Source organism: Agelaius phoeniceus, chromosome Z, assembly GCF_051311805.1.
Source record: "Agelaius phoeniceus isolate bAgePho1 chromosome Z, bAgePho1.hap1, whole genome shotgun sequence".
In the NCBI taxonomy this organism is placed as follows: domain Eukaryota; kingdom Metazoa; phylum Chordata; class Aves; order Passeriformes; family Icteridae; genus Agelaius; species Agelaius phoeniceus.
The window spans coordinates 80,555,115-80,581,147 of NC_135303.1; the positions used below are offsets into that span (position 1 = coordinate 80,555,115).

The following is a 26,033-nucleotide window of genomic DNA, read 5'->3' on the forward strand; positions in this document are numbered from 1 at the left end:
ATGAGACTGCAATGTACACTGACTTTTCAGGTAACAATCTTACAGTAAGTTAGAAAGGAGGATTTTTTGTTGTTGTTGTTGGCTTTAATGAATATGGGTTAAAAGACCTATGGAAAAGTTCTGTGGGGTTTGCTCTATTTCTTTAAAATGTTAATTACTCTCTCATGGGCTAATATTTATATGGCTTCTGATGCACTGATGGGTTGGTGTTTTGCTCACTGATAAGAAGAAAGAGTTTTTTTCTATGTACAGCACAGTGACGGAATAAAGCCAGTAATTGTTGTGTAGTGCTTCATCTCTTTTCCAAGCTGGCATTGCGGGTGCAAGAAGCCAGGAAGTCAGGTAAGGAAAAAGAAAATATCTGTTCTCTTCTCACTGGCAAGACTGCTACTCCCTCTGCCTTATCATATTTTTTATTTGATTATACTTAAATCATATTTTTTATTTGATTATACTTAAATCTCTCTGAAAGGTTTATTCATTCATGAGTTTTCCATGTAAAAAGTGCTGCAAGTTCTCACTGCACAACAGTGTGAAGACATACTGCCTTTCTTTGCTCAGGGAGGAAGCAATGGTTGGATTTGATGCAATTTCATTTTTTTTCAGCAAAGTATAGAGAACATAATAGCATATGTGACTAAAAAACTTAAAGAAAAAACCAATTGCGCAATTAATTTAAAATTTTTGGAAATGAAGTGTTTTGAAACAAATACTTTGGTTTTTAAATGTCCAGCTGAATTTGGGGGGAATTTTTGAGGTAAACCAAATTTATAATTCTCTACTGTAACAGCCTATCAGATTTAGTGTTGATTCAAGCTCATGATGAGGTTTGCATTTTTTAATTAATACACTTTTTTTCTGGATTGTTTTTAGTTTACCAAGTATTGTTACCTCCTAAACACTGGCTATAACCTTCTGTCCCAGCAAATAAAGTTTGATTGACCACTGGAGTGAGAAACAGGCTAGGTGTTCTCTTTCTATGCTGGTGGAAAATTCAGATGAACTTTGAATAGTGATTGTTTGCAGGCTAGTCAAAACTTTGAGAAGGGAGAATTCACTGCAATAAAATGCTTATACAAAGGGTGTTTATAGGCATGTGAAAATTAATTGGTGACAGGCTAATAGATGTAGCTGCCTAGTCTTAAGTTCTTGTTTATTGTTTTACATACTGTGCATGATGAAATCTCATATTTTTATTCCTATTCTAGAAAATATTTTTGAGGATATTCTAAGCAATGAAGAACAATAACAGATCTTTATTTGTCACATTCAAAATAATTTATAAGCAAATTCTGAAACAGAAATAATGCACAATTGTATTAGTACTCCCGATAAATAAGTGGCCAAAAAAGCCATTGTGACTTCTGGTCCTTGAAGTATTGACTGAATTACTGCTATGTCTGTCATGCATGATTCTCCTTTCTAGGTGCCCTGCTTAGCACCTTTGTATTTTGAATTCTGCATTTTAGAAGAGACATCTCTGTAAGAACTGTGGCATAACTAAGTGATGTTTTCTTGAGCTTTTGTTGCTCGTCTCTGTAGATGGACACCTCTGGCATGGGCATGACTGTGCCAGTGCTCCTGGTCCTGCTGAGCCTGGTGATTGGGAGCAGCCAGGGATGCTACTGTGAACATTACCCATGGGGGCCGTGGTCTGCCTGCTCACAGACCTGCAATTTGGGCACACAGACCAGGCACAGGTAGGGCCAAGCCACCTCACTACTTCTATGTTTTTCTTTCTGTGTTTTCTGTGAAAAATAACACTTCTGGAGTGTGGCACCCATGTCCAAAACTCCACCTTCCACAATATATTGAGAAAAATTGTCATGCTCAAGTGTTTATCAGATAAATAGATTGTCTTTTAATTGCAATGCTTTAAAATTCCAAAATTTAGTATCTAGAACATTACTGCCCGTGAGGCAGGGAGGGAAGGGGAGGGCTGGAATTCAATGATCCTTGAGATCCCTTCCAACTCAGACCATTCTAATCCTAGGAGCCAGTGGCTCCAAACAAACCTGTATCTGCTAATAGATGTAATGAGGGGAGGAGAGCCAGGTCCTACAGTGGCCTTGCTGGCAGAGTGCTGAGGGTGTTCAGCCCCTGTGGACACAGGAGGCTCTGGGGGCCCTGCGCTGGCACCATGCCACAGCAGGAACAAGCTCCAGATTTCCTCCCTGCACTAATAAAGCCTCTTATTTGGCCTTATCATAAAGCAGAGCAGTAGGGCTCAGGAGCTCAGTCCCTGAGTAGGGACCGGATGCCCGAAGCTGGCTCGCTCATGCCAACGCCGCAGGGCTACCATCTAGCCAGCATGGTGATTATCAGCTCTATAGTGATTGCAAGCTCTCAGGATTTCAGCTCTGCTTGCTAGGTAGTGGTGCCCTGGGCTGGAGGCTGCAGCAGACGGAGAGAGAGGAGAAGGAGAAGGCGCAGGCTGTTCCACGGAGATGGCTTTATTTGGGGAGGTCCGTGAAGGGTCTCTGCTCTTCTTCTTTCTCCCCTAATGGGGTACAGTATGCTTCTTTTATAGGGTTGGAAAGGATCCAAGCTTGACCAATGGGTAAGGGGTTAACATGACATTGCCTTATAGGGTTACAGAGGTAGGTTAGGGGGTGGAGGACAGAAAAACAGGAATTTTCTTTTGCTGTTTCAGCATTCCTATTGTTCATATCCTCCATGGTGCTTTTCCTAAATCTATGGGGTTTACTACACTGCACCATTAGTTATATGACAACAGATGATGTCAAATAAAGATTCAGCAGCATCAAATTTGATGCAGCACTGTGGTATAATCTAAACTTGTGAGAAATCCCCTCTTTTCCTCCTGGCTCTGTCTGCAGCTATCCTCTGGGACATCTGAAGTGACATGAATCAAAAAGAATTGCTCTTTAAACTTAAGGCATATTTGGATTTTTCTTGTAATCAACATTCTGCAAATGCGTATTATCTCTCAGGGTTTCTTAGTTGGGTTCAAATAATTTTGTCAGCCTTCACCCACCAGTAGAGAACACCTACAGTCTGTCTATTCTTTCCCAGCATATTATTTTTTAACTTTTTTTTTAGGCAAATAAGAATGGATGAATATTATAGCCAAAACTTCTGTGACCAGCTGTGCACAAAGCAAGAATCTCGTACATGTAACCAGCAAACATGTCCTATCAACTGTCAGCTTGGAGACTTTGGCCCTTGGTCAGAATGTGACCCATGTGTTAAAAAACAAGTAGGTAAAAAATGCATTATATGGGCTAAATGCAAGAAATTATGCTAAGCAGATCTCTTTGTTTCAACTTTACAGCAATTAATCTGGAAAATGAGAGTTTACCTTTTCAAGGGAAATTGGTTATGAATTACACAGTAGGAGCTGGAGAGAACAAGTTAAAATAAGCAGATCAAACCAGAAAGGGGTTTTACTAGAGTAAATCTGTTTATGAGACTGCTTGTGATGCTTATCATAAACTTGCTTCAAAGTTTCCACTGCCATAGTTAAAGGTGAATTTTTCACATAAAGAATCAACTAAACTGTAAAGTGTTCATGTAGGCTTAAGCAGGACAATGTCACAGAATCTTTGCTTATCCATAACATTCTCTAAGTTCTAAAGACAAGAAAAATAGAATCAAATAATCTCTTGAAAAGAGTCAACAAATCCTAAGTGCTGTTGGCTAGAAATTCTCAGGCTATATCTTACACTGATTATCAGGATCAGTTTGAGATTGCTGTTAAGAAATACAGAGCCCCATTCCCTGAACCTTCATAGCATGTACAAATCCCCCCACCTCCACAAGCTAGTATCTGTGGGACAAACTCCCAGGATGGTGTTTTTCCTCTTGGGCTTTTCTCTGTTGATGATGGTACACTTTTAGGCAAGACAGTAGAGAGGGAAGAAATGAAACATCAGGTTAAAGTGAATTTGACCTAAACAGACCAAGGGCTGTCAAATGTAAGGTTGTAGAGGACAGAGGGAAGTGACAGCAGATTGTGTGGGGTAGTTTGTATGGCTGGTGGGTATCAGCTTTGAAGCTGACCATGAGAGCAGCTCCGAGGTTCTGTACGGACACTGCCCATGCCCCTCTGCATGTACCGCTGGGTTTCAGAAATCCATGCCTGAAAAGCAACCCTGAAAAATCTGCTAGACATCATATCTTTACATAAATATCTGACTTTCTGATGCCCAAATAGGGTGAGAAAAACATAAAAAAGCAGTTCTATGTGTGAGAGGTGAACCAGCCTGTGGGGTTGCAAGTAGGATGGGCAGTATGAGAGCAAAATATGGAGAATCAATGAGAGACTGGGAGACAGAAAGCTTCAAGAGGTGAAAGGGAGTGTTCCTCTCAACTGAACTGATTTCAATACCCTCTTATAAGTCCAAGTTTCTTACCTTATATTACTATATAAATGTATTAATTTTTGCTAGTTTTAAGTATTGATGCAATATATTTGCTTCTTAAAACAAAAAGGGGCTTTTGTGGACTGTGGTCCATTTTCCCCTACAAACTATAAAGATCATTGCTTGTGTCATTTATAAATAGGAATAACCAACAGAATGGAGGACCTGGCTTAAGTGTAAGAGTGGACTCTTAGTGTAGCAAGTTCCCATTTGTGGGGAGCCATAAAGAAGTGGAAGGTCTGACAAATAATATGAGTGAGTGTTACGGAACTAAAATGGAGTGTAAGGAATGGTTCTCACAAGCTTGAAAACTTTCTGGTGTTGTTCTTTGCACTCTCCCTTCAGAGTCATTTGGTTACTGATTTTCATTAGAATCTTCCTGCCCTGTTTGTCTCCAGAGTCTGTCTACAAGGAGGGAAGTCTGCAAGGGACTGTACTTTTCTACTACTGGGAAAAATTCTTAGAGGAGAAACTGTTCAGGCACACGCAGACAGGTCTCACTGGAAGTCCTGTGAAGTGGAGTGGAAAATATATCTGAAGTGGTTTATCTATCACCCTCCAACTTTACTGTTTCTTGTGGAGGGTGCTGCCTCAGGGAAAGAAAACTCAATGAGCTCCCAGAAATTTTCAAGAAAAGCTTTTTGTCCTCTCAAGTCATCCAGTTCTCCTCAGACAAGCGGTCCCACATGTGGTAGTCTGTGGGAACTCAGCACATCCCTTTGGATGTCCAGAGTTGCTGAGAACCCTGTTGGGGGGCTCGGAGACCCTGGCATGCTGCCCAGAACACCTGGTGGCTTGATTTTGACCCTTGCATCGAATTGCCAGCTTTGGATGAGGATGTGAAAGTCACACAGGTTTGGATGGTGTAATAATAAGATATTCACAGGGTGAAAATGTAGATTTTAGGATTTTTGGTATGGGGGTTATGGGGACAAGATGGAGGAATCGGGGCGTATCTAGTCCTTCTTTCTTCTTCTTGTTCTCCATTTTCTGCTGTGATGTTGGCACTTTGGGATTGATTTAGAATAGAAGTGCACTGTCTAACATAGGTGATAGGTATTGGGAATCAAGAGTAAATATAATGTCTGTAATTTGTAGTATAAAAGGACGATACTGCCTCGGGGCAGTCAGAGTGCTCGTGGCTGCCTTGCTGAGCAGATCTCAGCTGAGCAGAAAGAAAATTTTATACATAAGAATTAATAAACAACCTCAAGACCAAAAAGAGAAGAGTCCAAGCTCGTTCTTCAGTTGTGCAGGCTGAAGCAGAGACATCCTACACATTCTTGGGGCAGAGAACATCAACAGCCGACCCGAGAGGAGTGAAGCCAGCTGGGTTGTCACTGTCAGGGTATTTCTAATTCAACAGAGATGGTGAAGAACAGGAAAAATCTCTGTAAGCCTGTTCTCACATAATTTCCTACTGTATATCTTGAAGATACAGGAATGGAATTTCTGATTCCTTTGGTGATGTAGACCAAGTAGTCTGCAGTTGAATCATTTATGCTCCATCGGGACTAAGGAGGCTCTTGGATATCAGTTCCCTGCCTGCCTCACCTGGGATGATAGCATGGCAGAATGGAAGGACAAGAATGAGTGATTATTTCCTTCAGGGCTGTGGTTCTGATAAAGCTTCAGCAGCACTGATGTGTGTGGCTCTGCCTGGGTGGGACTTAGCTACAAACAGCTCACAAAAACAGCCCTGGGCTTGTTTCCTCTGCCTTTCAGTTCCGTACCCGGCCACTCCTGCGACCATCCCAGTTTGGGGGCCAGGACTGTACCGAGCCACTGGTGGATTCCCGTCCATGTTTCCCAGCCAAGCTCTGCAACATAGTGGAAGTTGACTGCAAGAATAAGTTTCGGTGTGAGAGTGGTAATGATAATCCCCATTGTGTAACTGCAATATTACCATTTAGTCAAATTTTAGGTAGTGAGGCAAAAGACATCCATACATTCTGCGCATAAATTCCAGGGAAAATGGACCAGGGAGAAAAGTTTATGTGAGGATTTTATATGTATTAGTAACAGCTTATCTCTTCAGTTTCTTCTGTAAGTAATTAAAATATAGTCCGTAGCCAGGGGTGTCACTATGATCATGATAGCTGGGCAGTAGCACTGTTCCAATTCTATTTCTTTGCAGAAATTTTTCATATACAAATATAACTGCAGAGTTTGTCTGGACATAAATTCTCACTATTTTTGTTAGGCTTGTGACTATTTCTTGTTTGCTTCAATTTAAATATACCTGATTAAACTAAATAATTTTATCCACATATCCTTTTGCCAAACTTAAAATTAAGCCTTTGCAGCTTTGAAACAAAGCAAAACTCACAGAACTGAAATAGTAATTTCTTAATTGGGATAATCCTGGCTTTATACTAATTCAGTGTTAACATCTATGGCAAGCTCACACCTTTGCAAGGGAAAAAGACAAGATTGCCCTTTTCTGCATTTAGACATGATGAACCTTTGCTGCTGCTGCTCTTTCTCTGGTGCAGGTCGCTGTATTTCAAAAAGACTGGAATGTAATGGAGAAAATGACTGTGGGGACAACTCTGATGAAAGAAACTGTGGAAGGAAAAAGACTGTGTGTAACCGAAAGTATGAGAGCATCCCAGGTGTGCAATTAATAGGCAGTGGGTAAGCCAATTCTGCTAATCTTTTTGTAAGCTTTAGTTGTTACATCACTAATTTACATGAACAAAAATAATTCCCAGTAAGCATGTGAGAGAATTCATTAAAGCATATAATCTCTCAAATTAAAACTGGCAAGAAATTATAAAAATACAACAAAAAAATTAGACTAGGACTGGCCCGCTGCATCTTCCAGTCCCGCTCTGCACTGCTGGTAGACCAGATGAAGAGGTGTCAAGGAACACTGTCCCCAAGTGATTTGTTTTGTCCTACAGCAACCAAAGCATGTATGGGCAACTTCCAGCTCATGGAATTACCTACCTGTACATCATGCCAAGTGCTTCAGAAATTTTGAGGGTGCTCCTCTACAGATGTTGTTTGTCTGGGTGACAGACACAGGATACCAACTACTTGCACACTGTTAATTAAAGCAATATAAAGCCTAAACATGGGATGCCTGTCCCTAGCAGACTTGCATTTTTTAATTGAATTTTGAACTCAGTGTGGTCCACTAACATCACTTATGGTAGAAATAGAGAACCAGTAGTTCATTTTCCTAGAACTATTTTTAGGGTCTCCACTTAAGATTGACTGCCTTATGCTGACTTTGGGGTTATCAGTAAGGTTACGCACTGTTGGAAAGCAGGAAACTGGATTGATGCTACTGCATCTTTCAGATTAATTCAGTGTGAATGAGAAGTTATTGTAATTCCTTTCAAAGCAGTAACAAGACCCAGATGCTCATGCCCTCAATCAAATCAACAATACTTCACTCCATCTGTATACCATGAAATGTTTCAAGTCCATACATTTTTCTGGAATTGTTTAATCTCTGGAAATAATTTTTTTTTTTAGATTTAACATTTTCGCAGGAGAGAGCCGAGGGGAAGTTCTTGGCAATTCATTCAATGGAGGGCAGTGCACAACGGTGAAGCGCAATGAGACAAGGAAGTTGTATCGTGTCCCTGCAAATCTGGAGGCTGTCAGCTTTCAGGTACTCTCAAGCAGCAGCTCCTCCCAGCTGTAAAACCCTTGCTGTGATCACAATCCAAATTAGTGTTAGGTAGTAGTGTATGTTTTAGAACAAAATTTTTCAATCTGGTGAGGCTTGGACGTGCTTCAGTTGATATGCGGAAAGAGGATAAATGTTCACTCTCCACTCATGGTTTTCAGATCTGTATTAACTCAATGCACCATGTATCAGAGTCAACATGATTGATTTGAGCTTCTGCTTCCAGTGGCTGCGGCCTTATTTTGTTCCAACTTGGTACCAAGGGCCTTCTCCTAGCCAGACATCATCTAGGCAGAGGTTTGTTCAACTACAAGGCTTATTCCAGCATCACTTCTGTACCTGAAGAGCCAATGGCTGCAGCTCTGACTCCAGCTTCCTCCCTGTCACCTGCAGCCTTGGGATCCAGTTCCTCCCTGAGCCAGTTCAACCCCTCAGTCCTGCCTGTTCCCTGCCCAGCCCCTCCACAGTGCAGCAAGGAAGGGAGGCAGGCACTGAGCCTGGAAAGCAGGAGGACAAAATACACACAGCCTGGAGAGGAGGCTTACAGGACCAAATGGGAAATGACCAAAATGAACCTAGAATCTTCTAATAAAAAATCTAGGAACCACTAATACCTCAGAAAATGCTTTGAATACTGTGGTTGGGGCACAACGTCTGGCTGTGTACATATGAGCAGGACCTGTTTGAAGCCAGTAGATGCTGCATTGGGAAAACAAGAATGCAGTATGTAAAAAAAGCTCAACTAATGGATGAAAACTGATTATTTTTGCCACAGGTGTTGTGAGATTTTAGGATTACTTTAACAGAGGCAACTGAAAAAAGGACACCCTGCTACATTCCACATAAAGTGCAATTGAATTGGCCATGACATGTAGGATTTATTAACAATGGTGAAAAATTACTGTCTGCAGAAATATTCAGATGGGAAAACCAACCTTTGGTTTGCCCAGGTCTTTTTATAGCCAGTAAAGTTCATTAAGTTGCTAATGTCCATTTGCAGAACTGTAAATGGTTTGTGAAACTCACCTTTAGGAGTGCATCTTTATCTTTTAACATTTAGAGCAGCTTCTCATATAGAAGGGTCACTGGATTGGGCCTTCTTGGAACTCCAGTCTATTTTCCTGCAAAAGCATAGGATTTCTTGAAAAATGGAAGGTGGGGGAGGAGAATGGGCCACCTCATTTCCCAAAATCCTTATCAGTCCTATTAAGCAAACAGGTCTAGAGGAGGAAAAAAAAAAAAAAAACCTAATTTTTTAAAAACATACAGGGATTTTCTCAAATTTTGGGAAATAAATAATTTCTGATCTGATGCTGAGGTTGTCTTGGTACATTGCTCAACACCACCACTGGAGGTTTACCAACTCAATCAGCAGGTTTGTTCACAATTCCTCTTCATCTGCCTTCAATCCACCATGCAGTATAATGCTAACAGTCCAAGCATACTCTGAGACTCTCCTGTGGAATCCTGTTCATTCTTCTAGCTGGAAATTGAGAAGAAAGGTCAGGAAGCACCAAACTCTGTCTTGTACAATATAGAAGCCATGGGGCTGGGAAGTAGTCATGATGTGGACACAACATGTATGTTTGGAATTCTTTTAAAAGTGTGTTGGAACTTGTTGAAAAATATTCCTAAGGGTTAGGGCCCAGGGATGAGAAGCTTTAGAAGAAAGTGCTACATGCTTTTTTGTAGTTGTTGTGTAAACAACTATTAGTAGGTCTGGTTCTTAGCTTGTATTCATTTTGCCTCTTAACCTTTCTCAGTCTCATCTTTTGTGTAGCTTACTTTCACATCTCAAATATTCAAGGAGTATTTTTTCCATTAAAAAACATGAAAAAATCAAGAATTCTTTGCTTAATAGTTTTCCATTTCCTATTATCATTTATGCAAACGCATTTTGCTTTACTGAATTTCCAGGTAACAGATGAAGAGGATGATGTAACATCAGATTTCTACAAAGATTTAACTCCCCTGAGTCACGCCACTTCTTACAGCGGTTTGTCCACTCATGATGATAAACATTCTTTTGGTATCCCATTTTTATTCTCAAAAAAGTCACGGGTCCAGGCTACATCATCTTCCTCCTTCAAGAAAGCTATTGAAGCCTCATATGAAAAGGTAATTAATATTGCCTTCAGTTGCTTTCTTTCCGTTGATTTGTGTCTGCTCGTTTCAGAACTGAGCTGCCAAAGGCTACTTTCCCTATCAAGACATTGGCCCACTAGAATTAACTATTGAAAAAATCCTCCTCTGATATTACAACGTGTTCCTGGTTGTAACATACCTTTTGTAATGCATCATGGTTTTCTGCACTTAGTACAGAAAACATAGGCTTACTCCGTTTTTAAGAAACATAGATTTGACATTTTCATATTGGGTAAACCACTCCTTCCCCTATCCTAATTACAGATTAAGAGGGCATAATACCGAACAGCAGCAGACAACTCAAAAAATAAAGGACGTGCACTCAAGAATGTTATGCATATGCACGTAGTGGATATGAATCTACATTATTTTTTAATTGGTAATTGACTTGTATATTGAAGTCTCATGTTGGAGTCTCAACTGCCAAGATGCATTTTGGTCATAAAGATAATCTCAGAAATAACACACCCACAGAAAAGTTTCTCAGAACAGATAACATTTTTCCCATAAGATTCTGTGCCTCAAAGCAAATAAATACTGGCAGGGTAAAAGATTATGTATTTTTATAACTTAATAGGAGTAAATGATGGGCTATTGTTTGCACTTCTGCATGGGAAAGGCCACAGGACTGAATGATAATAAGGCCTGTTGAAACCCTGGAGTTCTAATGCAATTACAGTGAAACTTTTGTGGAAATATTAGTCTTAACATTAAGATTTCCTATGATGGAAGTTTGCTGCAGGCCTTTCTTACTTGTCCTAATGGTTAAGCAACTTGATTGCTTGAACAGTCCATTGCTTCTAGTTTGAATACAACTATCCTGAAGTTTCAGCTGCTGGAAACCCGTTCACTTTCATGCCCATGTACACACATCAGGCAGCTCTCTTGTACAATTGGCAAGTTTATTTTGGGGGAACAGTGGCTTCTTATTGGCTTAATCTCAGATCAGACCTAATTATGAAAATGTTAATTTAGGTTAAACTTTCAACAGAAAAGTTATTCTGTGAATACATTGGTTTTCAGCATTGTTGTCATGGAAGGTGGTGAGGTGCAGGAACAGGTTTTCTAGACAAGCTGTGGATGCCCCATCCCTGGGAGCACTCAAGGCCAGGTTTGATGGGGCTTTGAGCAACCTGGTCCAGTGGAAGTTGTTTCTGCCCACAGCAGTGGTGTTGAACCTAGATGGCCTCTAAGGCCCCTTCCAATCAAAACCATTCCATGATTCTGTGAAATCAGAGAAACCCACCAATAACTTAGTCTGGTGTTGGCTAAAGATGACATGGTTTAAAATCCTTTCTTAATAAATCCACGGGAGGATTATTACCTTGGGTCTTCCTTGTGTTATCTACTGTATCAGACAGGAAGCCTCTATTTTTATGTCTGTCTCCATAAATTGTATTAGTAAGTGTTTGTAGGTAGATGTGTATTTGTGCATGTTTGAGAGACCTACAAGTAAATTTGCAACACTTCCTTATATAGTGAAAAAAGAAGGCTATACTGATCACTTAAGAGGAGAGAGGAATTTTCCTGCACTTTGGGACATCTCATTCAGACCTATATGTTAAAATATGTATAAATAAGATATTTATACTCTTGGCTTCTCTAGTTTCTGCACTCACCTCCCTCTGAAGGTGCTAAGACTCCCCTTTTCTTATTTCTAGAATTCCAACTTTATTAGAGTCCATAAAGTAATTTCTGTTGCAAACTTCACAATGAAAGAGTCAGATCTGCAGCTCTCAGACGTCTTTCTAAAAGCACTTAACCACCTGCCCCTGGAGTACAACTATGCTTTATACAGCAGAATATTTGATGACTTTGGCACTCATTACTACACCTCTGGGAAGATGGGTGGTTCCTATGATATTCTTTACCAGTATAGCTCTGAGGAACTGCAGAACTCGGGTATGTAATCTTTAACAAGAAAATATCATTATTTGTTTAACAGCTTTTCTTATCCCTGCTTTTAGGTCTTACACCACAGAGTAAGATCTCCAACAGCAAAAAATTCTTTAGACTTTCAAAGACTCATTAATTACTCACATTGCTTACATATAGAGCAAGAAGAAATTTTTGCTCTACACTGTATTTGAAAAGTTCAGGAGATTCCTTATTTGGTAAATGTCACTGTGTTCAGTGAAACCACTTAAGACCTTCAGACCAGGACCAGGTGCCACCAGGAAAAGTTGTTCCAGTTGTTCCTATAGCATAGGACTGAGGTCTGGGAGGTATAAGGGGTACTTTTTGGGATGCAGTCAACAAAGTTGATGGTTTGGATTAGAAATTACTTTAATATTTTCCCATGACTGCTAGACTCTCAAAATGAAAAGACAACATGACAAAAATGGAAATCTAAAGTTAAAAGCTGTGATCTTTAATGGCACTGCTGTAACTTGCATGGGCTTGGGAGGGTAGCTGAAGCACACACCTCTGTCCAGCACTGCATGTGGGGCAGCACATGCCTGCTGCAGTGAGGGCTCCAGTGGTGGGTGAGGAGCATGGGAAGCTGCTGGCTCACCTCAGTGAGGCATGGTGCCTGACATGTATCATGGTTGTGCTGATAAAGATGCTGCTCTGTGGTGTTTCTAGGCCTGTCAGTTGAGGAATCAACGGAGTGTGTCCGTAAAGAAACAACCTGGCGTGTGTTATTCTGGAAGAAAAAGAAAGTCAGTACCAGATGCACCACAAACAGGATGACTGTGAAACATGAAGGTGACCATGATGAAAACAGGGCCATGTCCTATTACTTACCCTGAGAGATATCATTTCCCTCAGCTTCCCCAGGTGACCTCTCAGCTTTGTTGAACTACAAATGCTCTTCTACCACTGTCAGAGCAGCCAGTGTTTCATTGTCTGGCTCTGATACAAGCACATCATATTCTCATTTGCAAAAGAAATTATGATGTAGGTGTGCTATTTCTCTGCTCTGGAGTGCCATCACTGGGGATCTGGCGTCACTGGCTTTCAAGCTGGTCACAGATCTGCCAAACACCACCCCTCACCCTGGGTCTTGGGCCAGGAATGCTGAACTGAAAAATGAGCAAAGCTAGAAATTTGTGTCTATGACTCAGTCTCTGATCTTCTTCAAGGGTTGCTCAGAGCTCATTGAGAGAGTTGGGCTGCAATAACACACTCCCTGACTTTCCCTTCCCACCTTCCTCATGCCAAGCAGACATATAGTTACTGGGGTGCCAGAAATGTGTCTCAGAACTGCAGAAGGCTGGCACATTTTCCATGAGAATGGCAAGAGTCATGTTCTGCATCACTAAGGATAGGAATTTCATCACTTCCACCATGTTTTTGTCCTCAGTAATTGATTAGTATCTTACTTGGATGTTCGCAGCCAGGACTAAACCTGCCATGCTGTGTATTCTAGAGGTATCCTCCTACTATGCTGTGTGCTCTAGAGGAGGCTGCTGCATCCTCTGCATTTTCCACTACTCTCTTACACTCTGGATATCCCCATGGTTCAGGTCTCAAACACTTTCATTTGGAATATTATCACAGGCTTCTGTCATAGCAGGCAGGGATTGCTCTTCTGAGCTTTGACTTCATGTTTTCAAGAATAGTTCCCAAAAATTAATCTTAGTATATTCTTTAATATCCTCTTATACTTTTTCTTATAGTTGTGTTGTCACATATGCTGTCTTTGGCAGACTTTGTCTGAAAATACTGTAATGAAATCGTCTTTCAGGTTCCATTTTGGAGTCAGCTGAACGATCAATTTCCCTGGTAAAAGGTGGCAGGTCAGAGTATGCAGCAGCTCTGGCCTGGGAGAAAAAGGGGGCTTTTCCAGGACACAGAGTCTTCACAGACTGGCTGGAATCAACAAAGGACAATCCTGTGGTGATTGACTTTGAGGTAAGAGAAGAACAAGAAAAACACTGAGATAGCAAAGACTAACTGCTTTTCATAGAGCTGTGCAGATGTTTTTTTTCCTGTAAACAGGGATGATTATGTATGAATGTACATAAATATGGGTATAACATAAACACACAGAACTTCTATTAGGACGGCTTCTTATGCATGTAGGTTTATAAGGCACACCAGTTTTGCATTGTTCATGGACAGCAGGATTAAGAGTGAGGAATGTGAATTACTTACTCTGGCACCAGCAGGAGCTCAGGCATAGGCAGGGGTTAGTTACTGTGCAGGAAAACAGTGCATGGCATCATTCCCTTGTCGGGCCTATGTTGCAAAGTGTGGCACATAGCTGAACTGAAATGAAACAGCAACGCTCTCTGTCTCTGTCCTGCTCCTTTAGTGCAGTGTGCTGGTGCTGCTGTGGGTGCACCGAGCTGTCTCCCTCCCCAGCTGGTATGGCATCTGCTCAGCAGCACTTGAGGCAAACAGCAAAACCTGCCTGAATGCAGCATCCACTGAGGGATGGGATCCATGAGGGATCTGCTGACCACATCCTGCTGCAGCTGCTGAACTCCTGAAGGCAACATAGGGATGTCTGACATGACAGGGACTGGATGCAAGCAAACCCTACATCACATAGTGATGTGATGTGTGGTAGAGAATGCCCTGAAGTTTAGGACATAGCATCCCACTTGGTTGATTCTGCCCTGGCTCACCGAGTCCTAAACTGGGGAGATAAAAGCATTATGAACATGATAACTTTTATATATATATAGCACTGCTGTGCTCCTTTAAAACATCAACAATTCCTGAGTGATACAGCTTCATATGTAGGCTCTAGCTCGTTTTAAAGCTCTAGCTGCTCCAGCGAGGGCCCTGCTGTGTTTTGGTTCCTGCTGACGGAACAGCTCTCTGCCAGGTGTCGCCCATCGTGGAGCTGGTGAGGAACGTGCCGTGCGCGGTGACCAGGCGCCACCACCTGCGGAGGGCCCTGAGGGAGCACGCGGGAATGTTGGACCCGTGCCGCTGCGCCCCGTGCCCCAACAACGGCCGGGCCGTGCTCCTGGGGACACAGTGCCTCTGCCTGTGCCCGCCCGGCACCTACGGCGCCAACTGCGAGACGCGGGCTCCTGGCTACACAGCAGGTACTGGGGCCATGGCGGCGGCCTGCAAATCTGGGCCTTCTGGAGTCTCTTCCTCGGGGCTGATCTGCCATAGCCTGCCCTTACTAAATCCACAGCACCACATGGTGATGCCCAAAAAGCATAAAAATAACTGTAGGGATTACAAATGAAAAATAGCCACGACTCCAAAGACAGTGTAAGACATGGTAAAATATTCCTTGGCTATGTAATTAAGGTAATCTGAAATGAGCTATTCGGCAGTAAGGGTGAAGCTGAGATCAAAGATAATTGACGCAAAAAATTAAGAAACCCATTGCTTAACATTGCTAGTTTTCCCTATAGCCTATAATGCTTAAGACTAAATGGGTAATGAGCATAAAAATTGTTGATTACAGTTTAGAAGGAAAACTCAGTTGTCATAAGGAGAGAGAACATAATCACCAGTCTGGAAAATTTAAAGAGCAATTTAATGCAAAAACATTTTTGAATTAAATTTGCACTAGTGCCATACCTAATGGAAACAAAGGAGACATTGTACATGTTTATATTCCCAGTCAAAAGGGAACCTAAGTTAAAGTCACTCAGGCAGGTACAGTTTTCATTATCTGACCCTGATGGAGGAGTATATTGAAAGAAAAAAACAACTGAAGACAGAGATGGATACAGACAGTCTATTGCATGCAGAAAAGAAAGGGTGTGCATGGAAAAAAAATATGCATGTTTCATGGTGGTAATAGATGCCAGGGGTTAAGAGAAAACAGTGATAGTAATCTTTAAATGTAACTGGCATAGGATGTAGATTTTGAGTTTAGACATGGTGTGAGAACTCAAATTTATTTGAAAATTCATTAAATAATGACCTATCTAAGAAACTTGTAAGTACCATGAAAACACACACATCTGTGAGTGCAATAAAAGTATAAAATATGCAGCTTCTGAGTTTTAATGTTACTTGCAACCAAAAATAGAAAGGTAAATGTACTTTTGGGTTTTATGAAGCAGCTGGAATTTGACTGGACACCTTTTGAAAAATTTTACGTTCTAGATACAATCTATTCCCCTAAACTTAACAATTTTAAATTTTCTGAAAATGGCTAATATGAATTTACCATTGTCCCTCTCATATGTGGCCTTAAAGTAAATATTGTGTATGGTACTGGCCTGCCAATAAAAGATGGTGTCTCTTTTATTCCTTGCAGTTGCTGTTGATGGCCGATGGGGTTGCTGGTCTGAATGGAGTCCATGTGATGCTTCCTTCAAAAGAAGAAGGACCCGGGAATGCAATAACCCCTCCCCAATGAACGGTGGGAAGCCATGTGAAGGGCAGCAGGAAGAAGAGGAGGACTGTTATATCTCTTTGTTCATAGACAGGTAAGAAGATCAAAAGATGGGTCATGGGATGGTTAAGGAGTGCTCCAGAGTGGCTCTGTGACTTCCAAGGAGAAATTGCAGACAACTTTCCCCTCTCAGTTTCTTTGGTGGAGCATAGAAAAAGCAAACTCTGAAAATCTCTGCAATTTGCTTCTCATTTGGATTTATTAATTTTTTATTCCTAGAAAATTGCTGATGAATTGCATACTAAAGTATGCCTGTAGATCTTATTTGATGCTTTGCGTGGCTTCTTTTCCAAAGCCAAGGAAAATATTTTTCTTCTCTTCATTGGAGTTCACTGTTTCTATTTTTTTCTGTATCCCCTCTTTTCTTAGAGGTTTAGATCTGAACTCAGTCATGGAGAGAGTTTGGATGAAGCTACCAAGTTTCTCATATTTCAGTTTCAAGTATGCCTGGTGTACCTTTTTAGCATGGTTTCAACTTCAAATCCTAGCCCCAAACTGGCTCAGTTTTTTTCATCTTTAAGCCCAAGGCTTCAGGTTTTTTTCCTCTCCGCAGTGAGTAGGAGAGGGTTACAAGCAGTGGGCTCCACAGTTCTTTGTTACTCAGTTAGACACCATGAGAGGCCAGTCACCTTTAACCACTACCTGGGGGCAACAGGAATTACGTGGATTATCTAGAGATTTCCTGTTATGTTGTTCTTTGCTGCTTCTTTTTCTTTCTGTAAAAAAATCTTTAATTAATTATGTTGATAGATGTATTTAGCACTTTTTTACTGCTCTCATGCTCTCCCTCCTATCAACCTGCAGTTTTGTCCACCATCTTCTATTTAACAGAATAAAACTAAAGGGGGAGGATGACATGACCTACTTGCAACTCTCCTGGCATTCTGCCATGGTTACTTGGTGAAATGAATGCTTAAGACACAGCCTTACAGCAAATTTTCACTTTTCAGAGGTGCTCCTTGTATAAATGATGATGAAGCCAGGAGAGAGGAGAATGTCTTGATCGGTGAACCTCAGTCTGGATGTTTTAGGCCAGACTCTCCAGAATACGGCTTTATCAGGGTAAGTATGAAAAATGACACAGAAGAAAAGTGTAGTAGTTGCAGAGATTGGAAATTTTGCAGCTTCTCTGCTGTATGTGCCTCATATCCAATCTAGCTACTGTGCTAGTGAAAGCGCTGTGTTCAAAGAATGCTGCAGGACTCCAGCCCACCACACTACACCAGCAACTGAAGAAAAGTCAAGGTAAAATTCATTTCAAGTGGTCCTTGACTCCTTGTTTGGTAACCATGACATCAGTTACTGCAACTGGAAAAAGTTAGCATTATATTGGTGAGTGGATGACTCATATTTCATTGTAGGAAATGCATGCATTCATTACATCTTATCAGGATTTTGCTATTGTTTCCTTTGACAATGCCCAGTCTCATTAGCATAGATCCTTGCAGAGTTTTTGGTGTGGGTTTCTTAAATTAATTTTTAATTTTTTTTTTTTTAAGAATGAAAAGAACCATTATGCTGTTGGGGAGGAAGTTGAAATTGCTTGTGTGAGTGGGTATAGCCTCATTGGCTACCAATACCTTCGGTGCCTGCCAGATCAAACCTGGACACAGCAACATGTTGAGTGCCAACGTAAGAAAGAGAAAATGAACAAAATGCACACCCAGAAAATAGAAGGGGAAGAAAACATACAAAAACGATTTTAATAAAGGTCTTTTAAAAACAAATCTCTAACATATCTGAAAAGATAGCATTTTAAGAAGGTATATAATGTAGACATGGCAAAAACATCGTGAGTCACTACATCACTCCTCTTTCAATTCAGAAGTGTTACTATTATGTGCTTTGTAAGGAAATTGTAATATGCAGTGCATTAGAAAATCCTCAGATGGATGCTGAGAGATCGTTCTATTTTCTAGTTTTAAATAGCTTTAACAAAAGGACTCACCTTTTGTTTTCAGACTTACATAGATATCTTTAGGCTGATACAGTTATGAAGAAGAAATCATTCCTACAGAAATTTTTCTAGTATCTTTTATATTAAATGGATGATGTGTTTCTAACCATGATCTCCCAGGCTGCCTTGAAAATCTCTACTATAAATCAATGCATTGAAGGATTTATAGGTCAGTTAAGAATTAAGGATCAGAATCAGTCTGTGTTTGCTAACAAGAGAGATTTCAGAAGTTTTCTAAAACTTGGTATAATTTCATTGACATAGTCTTCATTTTAAAAAGAAGTACCTGAATATACTTATGAGCTTTCTATTGCCATTGACTTTCTTCCATTTACAAAAGAAAAATTAATATATGTTGTTAAATTCCATTTATGTTTTATATTGGCATACATTGGAAACATTTTGTCATTATTTAGTTATTACTTGAAAAATATTTTAAAGACTATGACAGTGTGCTGAAAATTTCTAGACTTGATTATGTTAAATTTTTATTAGTTTTGAATGTCAGACAAATATTCAGTATTACTGAGTGCCTTTATATGGTTCTTCAGATAAAGCATTATGACTTTCTGTAAATATCCACAGAGCATTAAACTAACTAGAATTATGCTTTTTTTTATTGTTTGTTACAGTCTCAGTATGCCTCAGGCCACCAATATCTGACAGTGTCACAATTTCCCCATATAAGCAAACCTACAACATTGGTGAAACAATGAAGCTGAGCTGCCCAGCTGGGTTTATAGTTGCTGGTCACACAGAGTATACCTGTGGGAAAGACCTGTCCTGGATACCTCCTATTATGATGTCTACTACATGTGAAAAAGGTTAGTATGCCTGTAGATGCTTACTGCTTCCATATTGCTGGTATTAACAGTGCTGTTTATTTCAGCTAGCTAGAACTAGAAGGCTGATGGCTGGGTTTAAGACATATAGCAGCTGTTCATTAATTTTAGTTTTCCTTTGTGTCTCCCATGGTGACAGAATTTCAGCTCTAAACTTCTGCATTAAGTTCAGAATTTTTGGAAGCAATGTACTGTAAACTTTAATAATGAAATTGAGAAACTGCAACTGTTTGCTTAAAACCAAACCCCAACTGCATTAACAAGGCTTTATGAAAGCAAGGTAGGAAAATGCATTCTATTGAAACTTTAGCTGCTCTTGTTATTTTCCACTGATTTTTACAAAGACTGATGAAAATAGTTCTGGCATGCCAACCAGGGAGCTTTTGAAAAGAGAAACTTAGGACAAATAGAAATAAATCCATTTCAGCTTTTATGGTAAGAGTATAAGATATTTCTGTTCACTCCTAACTAGTTACAGTAGTTCTCACTTGTTTTCTCAGATGTGCTAACCAAAATTAGAGGTATTTGCAGTCCAGGACAAAAGCAGATTGGATCTCAGTGTGTTTGTATGTCTCCAGAAGAAGACTGTGGGTAAGTGCTGTAATTAGAAATCAAAGTTTCTCTAATGATAGACCAAGAGGCCATTGTGACACTGAACAGGAAGAGCAGGAAAAGACAACTGCAAATCAAGACTACTCTCTATTCAGATATTAGCTAGCTGTTCCTCTGTATTCAAAGTACAGTCCTGTTTGTAGCCTATGAAATAAATAAAAAATCACAGAATCCCAGAATGGGTCAGGCTGGAGGGGTCCCCAGTGGTCTGCTGGCCCAACTTCCCTGCTCAACCAGGGCCGTCCCAGAGCACATGGCACAAGATTGTGTCCAGATGGTGCTTGGTGAGGGAGACTCTACAACTTCTCTGTGCACCCCTGTTCCACCCACAGTAATCCACTTCTTTCTCATGTTCAGGTGGAATTTCCTGTGCACCTCTCACTTCCCCCCTTGCCTCTTGTTCTTTTGCTCGGCAGCACCGAGCAGAGCCCAGTCCTGCTCTGACCCCTCCCTGCAGACACTGACAGACACTGATGGGGTCCCCTCTCAGTTGTCTCTTCTCAAGGCTGAACAGGGACAGCTCCCACAGCTTTTTCCCACGATAGAGGTACTCCAGTCCCTTGATCATTGTAACCCCCCACTGGACCCACGCCAGGAGTTCCATGCCTCTGTTGTGCTGAGGAGCCCAGAACTGGACACAGCTCTCCACATGAGCCTCACCATGGCTGAGTTCATATGCAGGGTCACCTTCCATGATCTCTGGGCAGCGCTCTCTCTAATGAGCCCAATTACATTACTGTAATGAGACACCACAGCCACATCATTTTAATGTACAGTGCTCTCTGCTCCTGGAGACCTCTGGAAACTCTGGAAACACAGACTCCTGGAAACTCTTCTCTATTTCTCCAATGTTATAACCAGACACAAGGAGCATGCAAGAACTATGATCTCTAAGGCTCCTTCCAATCCAAACCATTCTACGATTTTATGATCCTCTTTTTGGAAAATGACTAAGCTTCACAAAATGATGCTGCTTGGAAATGCATGCACCTTCAAGGAACGAATTCACTCAGTAACTGAGGGCAATACAGAAAAAAAGGAAACTACAAGCCACATGACTGGTTTTGCCTGCCCTTAGTCCCAAGACACCTGCTCAGAGAGAGTTGCACACACAGCTGCAGGGATGCATTAACTCAGAAAAGCCACCCAGGCCCAGTGGAAATTTCCCATCCTTGTGGAGGTAACAGCCTCTCCTTTTTCCTGACAGACACATGTCCTTCACCTCCCAATGGTTGGATAGGACCAAAGCGTCCCCATCTCACAGCACTTGTTTTATCAGGTACAGGTCCTGCAGTGCTAGGGCGGCCCTAGGTCTTTAGGTCAATCTCCAGCCTGGCCACAGCTTTGCTGTTTTTCATCCAATGCTGATGTACTGTTTAAAAGTATGGATTTGTTCCATAGCCTGCTAAAATAATTTTTCTTTTCTTCCTTTGGGCAGCCACTACTCAGAAGACATCTGTGTGCTACATGCTGTTTCTGAACAGATTGTGACCAAGCCCAGCTGTCAGTACTCAGCTGAAATGTGCCTTGGAGTGCAGTCATTTCATTTCTTGCATGTTGGCCCTTGCCATGGCAATTCCAACCTAGAATGGGCTATTGAGAGGGCAAAGCTCTCTGCAGATAGCTTGAAGAAAGAGCCCTGTGGCTATGACACCTGCTATGACTGGGAGGATTGTCAAGGTATGGCTTCTGAATGGGTGAGATTCAGCCATCCCTTTGGATATAAAAGTAAAATGTGCTGACTTTCACTGCTCCAAGAACAGGATTTACAGATATCATAGTCTTTCCAGGCACACAGAGTGTGAAAGTGTGGTCAGTCCTGTGTCCCTGCTACCTAGGGTTACACTTGGACATGTGCTTTTTCTCTTTACTCACAACTAGTGTAGTGTTGTTACTTCCCATTAGAAAGGCACTAGAGGAACTTGGGAATTAAGAGAGCTTTTTCAGGAGAATTAATATTTGAATCTTTAATCACAAAAAATGTAGTTTGTAACATTTTCACCCATTCCTTGTAAGGCTACTAGTTCCTAGCTTGTACTTCAGGAATTAATTTGGGCCACACCCTCTATAACATATAATTAAATTGGGAAATTTAATCATGATACTACTTCAAAAGCAAGACTGGGGCCATCAGGCTTAATGGGATTTTAATGGCAAAATTTGCAAATACCCATATGTGAAAACTGTGTTTATCAAGAGTTTTAATGAACTAGCTAAGCTGGTAAAAAGCCTAAGAGGATTATTTTCTAAACAATATTGTGCAGCTTGGCTATTTACTATGTAACCAGGTGATATGAGCAGTAGGTTTTTCTGTAAATGTCTGAGGTGCTGACTGGCTCTGCTCATATCAAGTGTTTGCCAGGCAAAGGCTGAGTGACAGACACACTCACTCTGTCCCTTGCTGCCAGACACAAATCTGATTCTTATCACACCTGGTCTACTTAATGATAAGTAAAGCAACAGCAGTGTGCAGCAATCCTAAGCCTCTGTTTTAGGATACAAGATTTCTGCAGCAGAGAATTTGAAGTAAATATGGCTGTAAAATTACTGCATGACCTTGTGGGCTCAAGCAGAGGGCATGACCAGGTGTGTCCATCAATGGACCTGCTCTGGTGGAACCTCTAGGTTCCATGTGCTCCTGGGGAAAAGGTGGTATTTTTTAAAAAAATTACTTATTCCAGAGCCTCTAAGAAGCCTAGTTCTGCTTCCACTGTGCAAGTGTCTTCAAGCTGGGTCTTGTGCCAGAACTTCAGTGTTTTTCTCTTGAAAGCCTACAGAGGAGCTCTGTTCAGAAAAATAAGAGAAAGGGGAGAAAAAGAAATAAGATTAGTAGTCAGTGTGGTGCTCAAGAGATTAGAACTGAGCTCCTTACCATCTCCACAGAAGGCCACTTTTCATGAGTGTGCACAAATATTTAGGAAATTAATATTTGTTTTTCCTGAAAGTGAGTAGTTGGTATCAATACAGGGACAGAACATGCTGCAGAGAAGATCCTGCAGTCCCATGAAAGAAGCTAAATGGAGGAAAGCACACATTTTTCATGCTTTAAAAAACTGAAGGCAGAAACTCTGCCTAGGGAATTTCTGGGAAAGAATATAAAGAGTCAGAACCTGATTAGATCAGAAATAGGTAATGAAATAACCAGCAGGACAGAGCTTTACCACAGGCCAGCAGTAGGTAGCTTAGTATTCATAAAGTGAACTTTAATTAGATAGGAGCTGACACAATATGGACCTTAAGACTCCATTTCATAGCAAGATTGTGTTCAAGGATAATTGGGAAAAGAAAGTCAACTTAATATATCTTTGTTTAGAAGAAAAGTCAGGGAAAGCCAGTGGAAAAAAATAGTTAGATCGACTCTCCTTTTGTATGGGCCATTGCTGGAAAAACAGTTACATGAAGCTGATTATGCCTCTATTCCTAATATCCAACCATCTAGTGAATGCACTACAGGCTTTTTGTAACTAATATATCACAAACATCCACTAGTGTTTTTCCCTGTTGGACTTTGAAATGTCATCAAAGTATAAAATCTGGTTTTAGTCATCTCATTTGCTGCTATATTTCCACACATTCATTCCCAGATACAAAGACCCAGTGCTCCTGCCTGATGCCTTACCAGTGTCCCAAAGGAGAGATCCGCCCTCACTGCATCCAAATGGAGACGACAGGGAGGAGGAGGACAGTCAGTCACTGCATGCTGGCAGCCATGAAGTGTGCTGGCGTCAAACTGCAGGTGCTGGAGCAGGGGAGCTGCCTACAATAACCCATTTGCTCTCTGCACACACCATGATCATTGCATCAAATGCAAACTGAGCCACCCACGGAAAAGCTTGGTTGGTTATGAAAGGATAAGTGGATCAAAACAAAAGGATGAGGAAAAAAAAAATCCAGCTCGTTTAACAGCTTTTTGGGAGAAGGGTGGCAGTGACGTTTTCTGTCTGAAAATGACCTGGGCTCAGGGGTTTAAGGGTATAACTTGTTATTGCTGGCACCTCTGGGAATGTACAGAGGAAGGGAGGGGAACAAATGGAAAGGGAGAAAAAGAAATATTGCCTTTGGTATCCCCTAGAGCTGGATGAGACTTTTCCTTTCCTCAGCCATTTGTTGCTTTGTCCTTGTGCTTGTGACTGCTGTTCACTCTTGTCTCACTGGCTGAGTATCTGCTGTATCACACAGGCAGACAGAGCAAGCACTTCACCACCACTTCTGACATCAAATGGGGAAGGGGTAGCAGGAAGCTACCTGCAGTCATGGTACAAATGGAAGGAGCAATAGCAAACACTGAAAACCGCAATTACACAATGACTGAGTGAAGTCATCAAAATGATTTGATTTTTAATTGGAGTGGCTGAAGGGAGGAGGTGTTTGTTTTCTGTGTTTGTTTACTGGGCTTCAGCTTCAGGCAGAGAGCCTGAAACCTAAAGCTTGGAGAATTTCTATAGTACCCCTCAGCATGAATTAAGGATGTTTGTACTTTAAATATAAAATAAATATTTAATGAGCAATGCACTGGGCAGAGTCCTACTGCAGTATGTGATTCTACTTGGAGTGGTTGTACTTGGAGTCTGCAGAAATACATCAAAATCAGATTCCTTGCATATATCTGCATCAGCATCAAACCTGAGAGCAATTGTATGGGGCACCCCAGCCCAGCTATGGTCCATGCCCCAGCATTCCTTGGTCACAAATCATTATTTCTGAGCAGTTGCAACTAGAATTTTCTCCTCGGCACTCAGAATTTCACAAATCTGAGTATAAATCTGCCTTTTAAGAAAGGGTAAACTGAACTCCACTTCTTTCTTTACCAACAGACATTTGAACAATGACAATCAGGAAAAAAACAGAACCATAGAAAAGGAACATAGAATTTGCTGAGCTGAAAAGGACCCATATAGATCATCAAAGTCCAACTGGCCCTGCACAGGACACCCCAAGAATCACACCATATGCCTGAGAGCATTGTCAAAATGCTTCTTAGACTCAGACAGCTTCGTGCTGTGACTACTGCCCTGGGGAGACTGTTCCAATGCCCAACCACCCTCTAGGTGAAGAACCTTCTAATAGCCAACCTAAACCTCCCCTGGCACAACTACAGGCCATTCCCTCTGGTCCTGTCACTGGTCACAACAGAGAAAAGATCAGTGTGTGCCCCCTCTTCCCCTCAGGAGGCAGTTGTAGCTGCAGTGAGGTCTCCTCTCAGCCTCCTCCAAGTGCCCTCAGCTACCCCTTGTACAGCCTCCCCTACAGATCCTTCACCATCCTCATGGCCCTTCTTTAGACACTCTCTAACAGTTTCATGTCTTTTTTATGTTGTGGCACCCAAAACTGCCCCCAGGACTCGAGGTGAGGGTGCCCAGTGCAGAGCACAGCAGGACAATCCCCTCCCTTGCCCAGCTGTCCATGCTGTCCCTGATGCCCCTAGGACAGGTTGGCCCTCCTGGCTGCCAGGGCACTGGTGGCTCACCTTCAAGTTGCCATCAACCAGGACTCCCAGGTCCCTTTCCATGGCACTGCTTTCCAGCATCTCATTTCCCAGTCCGTCCATACATTCAGGATTGCCCTGTCTCAGGTGCAGAATCAAACATTTTTCCTTGTTGAACTTCATAATGTTGGTGATTTACCAGCCCTTTCAACAAGGATTTCTCCTCCCAAATTAGTATAATCTGCAGATGTAGTATCCTTTCCAGTCCTGCATCCAAAGTTGCTTTTGAAGATGCACAGGGGCCATGATGGAGACCTGAAGAACCCCATAGATGACCAGTTGCAACTCTGATGTGACTCTATTCACTACAATCCTTTACATCTGACACATCAGCCAGTTGCTCACCGGTCACATGATGCCCAAGTATCCATTACTGAACATCCTGCCCTATGTGTAAGTGTCACACCTTGCCAGAGGCTGGGCAAAGTCACCTGGGAGCTGGGAGTGGGCTGGATGTGAAGTGGTTATCTTTCCCTACAAAGAAACATATTTGGGATGTTGTCAAGCTCCTCCCTAAAGCAGCAGCTAGTCTCAATTTGATGGAGCTCAGGAAAAAGAAGAAATTAATCCTGCTGCTAAATACAATAAATGTATGCTTTCTTGCTTAAAATTTATAGTAAAAATTATTATAAAAGCCTGAGA

At 41.4% G+C, this 26,033-nt stretch overlaps 1 protein-coding gene across 1 annotated transcript; it reads left to right on the top strand.

The window, feature by feature from the left end:
* On the top strand, positions 1–24,535 carry C6 (complement C6). Its single transcript, XM_054652173.2, has 18 exons — positions 1–30; positions 1,543–1,700; positions 3,064–3,220; positions 6,111–6,255; positions 6,881–7,022; positions 7,872–8,010; positions 9,946–10,146; positions 11,835–12,075; positions 12,760–12,882; positions 13,865–14,031; positions 14,954–15,179; positions 16,358–16,529; positions 17,446–17,557; positions 17,995–18,127; positions 19,085–19,276; positions 19,795–19,885; positions 21,345–21,586; positions 23,491–24,535. Exons 1-18 carry the CDS (start codon positions 1–3, stop codon positions 23,670–23,672), a joined length of 2,853 nt encoding a protein of 950 aa, XP_054508148.2. The 3' UTR covers positions 23,673–24,535.
* The last annotated feature ends 1,498 nt before the right edge of the window (positions 24,536–26,033 follow it).

What these genes read in the sequence shown, in the direction of transcription:
- C6 (XM_054652173.2), top strand. Translation starts at nt 1, where the DNA reads ATGAGACTGCAATGTACACTGACTTTTCAG. An exon ending in GTGCAATTAATAGGCAGTGG is followed by an intron (nt 7,023 to 7,871) that starts GTAAGCCAATTC and finishes TTTTTTTTTTAG; the next exon opens with ATTTAACATTTTCGCAGGAG. An exon ending in GTCTACTACATGTGAAAAAG is followed by an intron (nt 19,277 to 19,794) that starts GTTAGTATGCCT and finishes TTGTTTTCTCAG; the next exon opens with ATGTGCTAACCAAAATTAGA.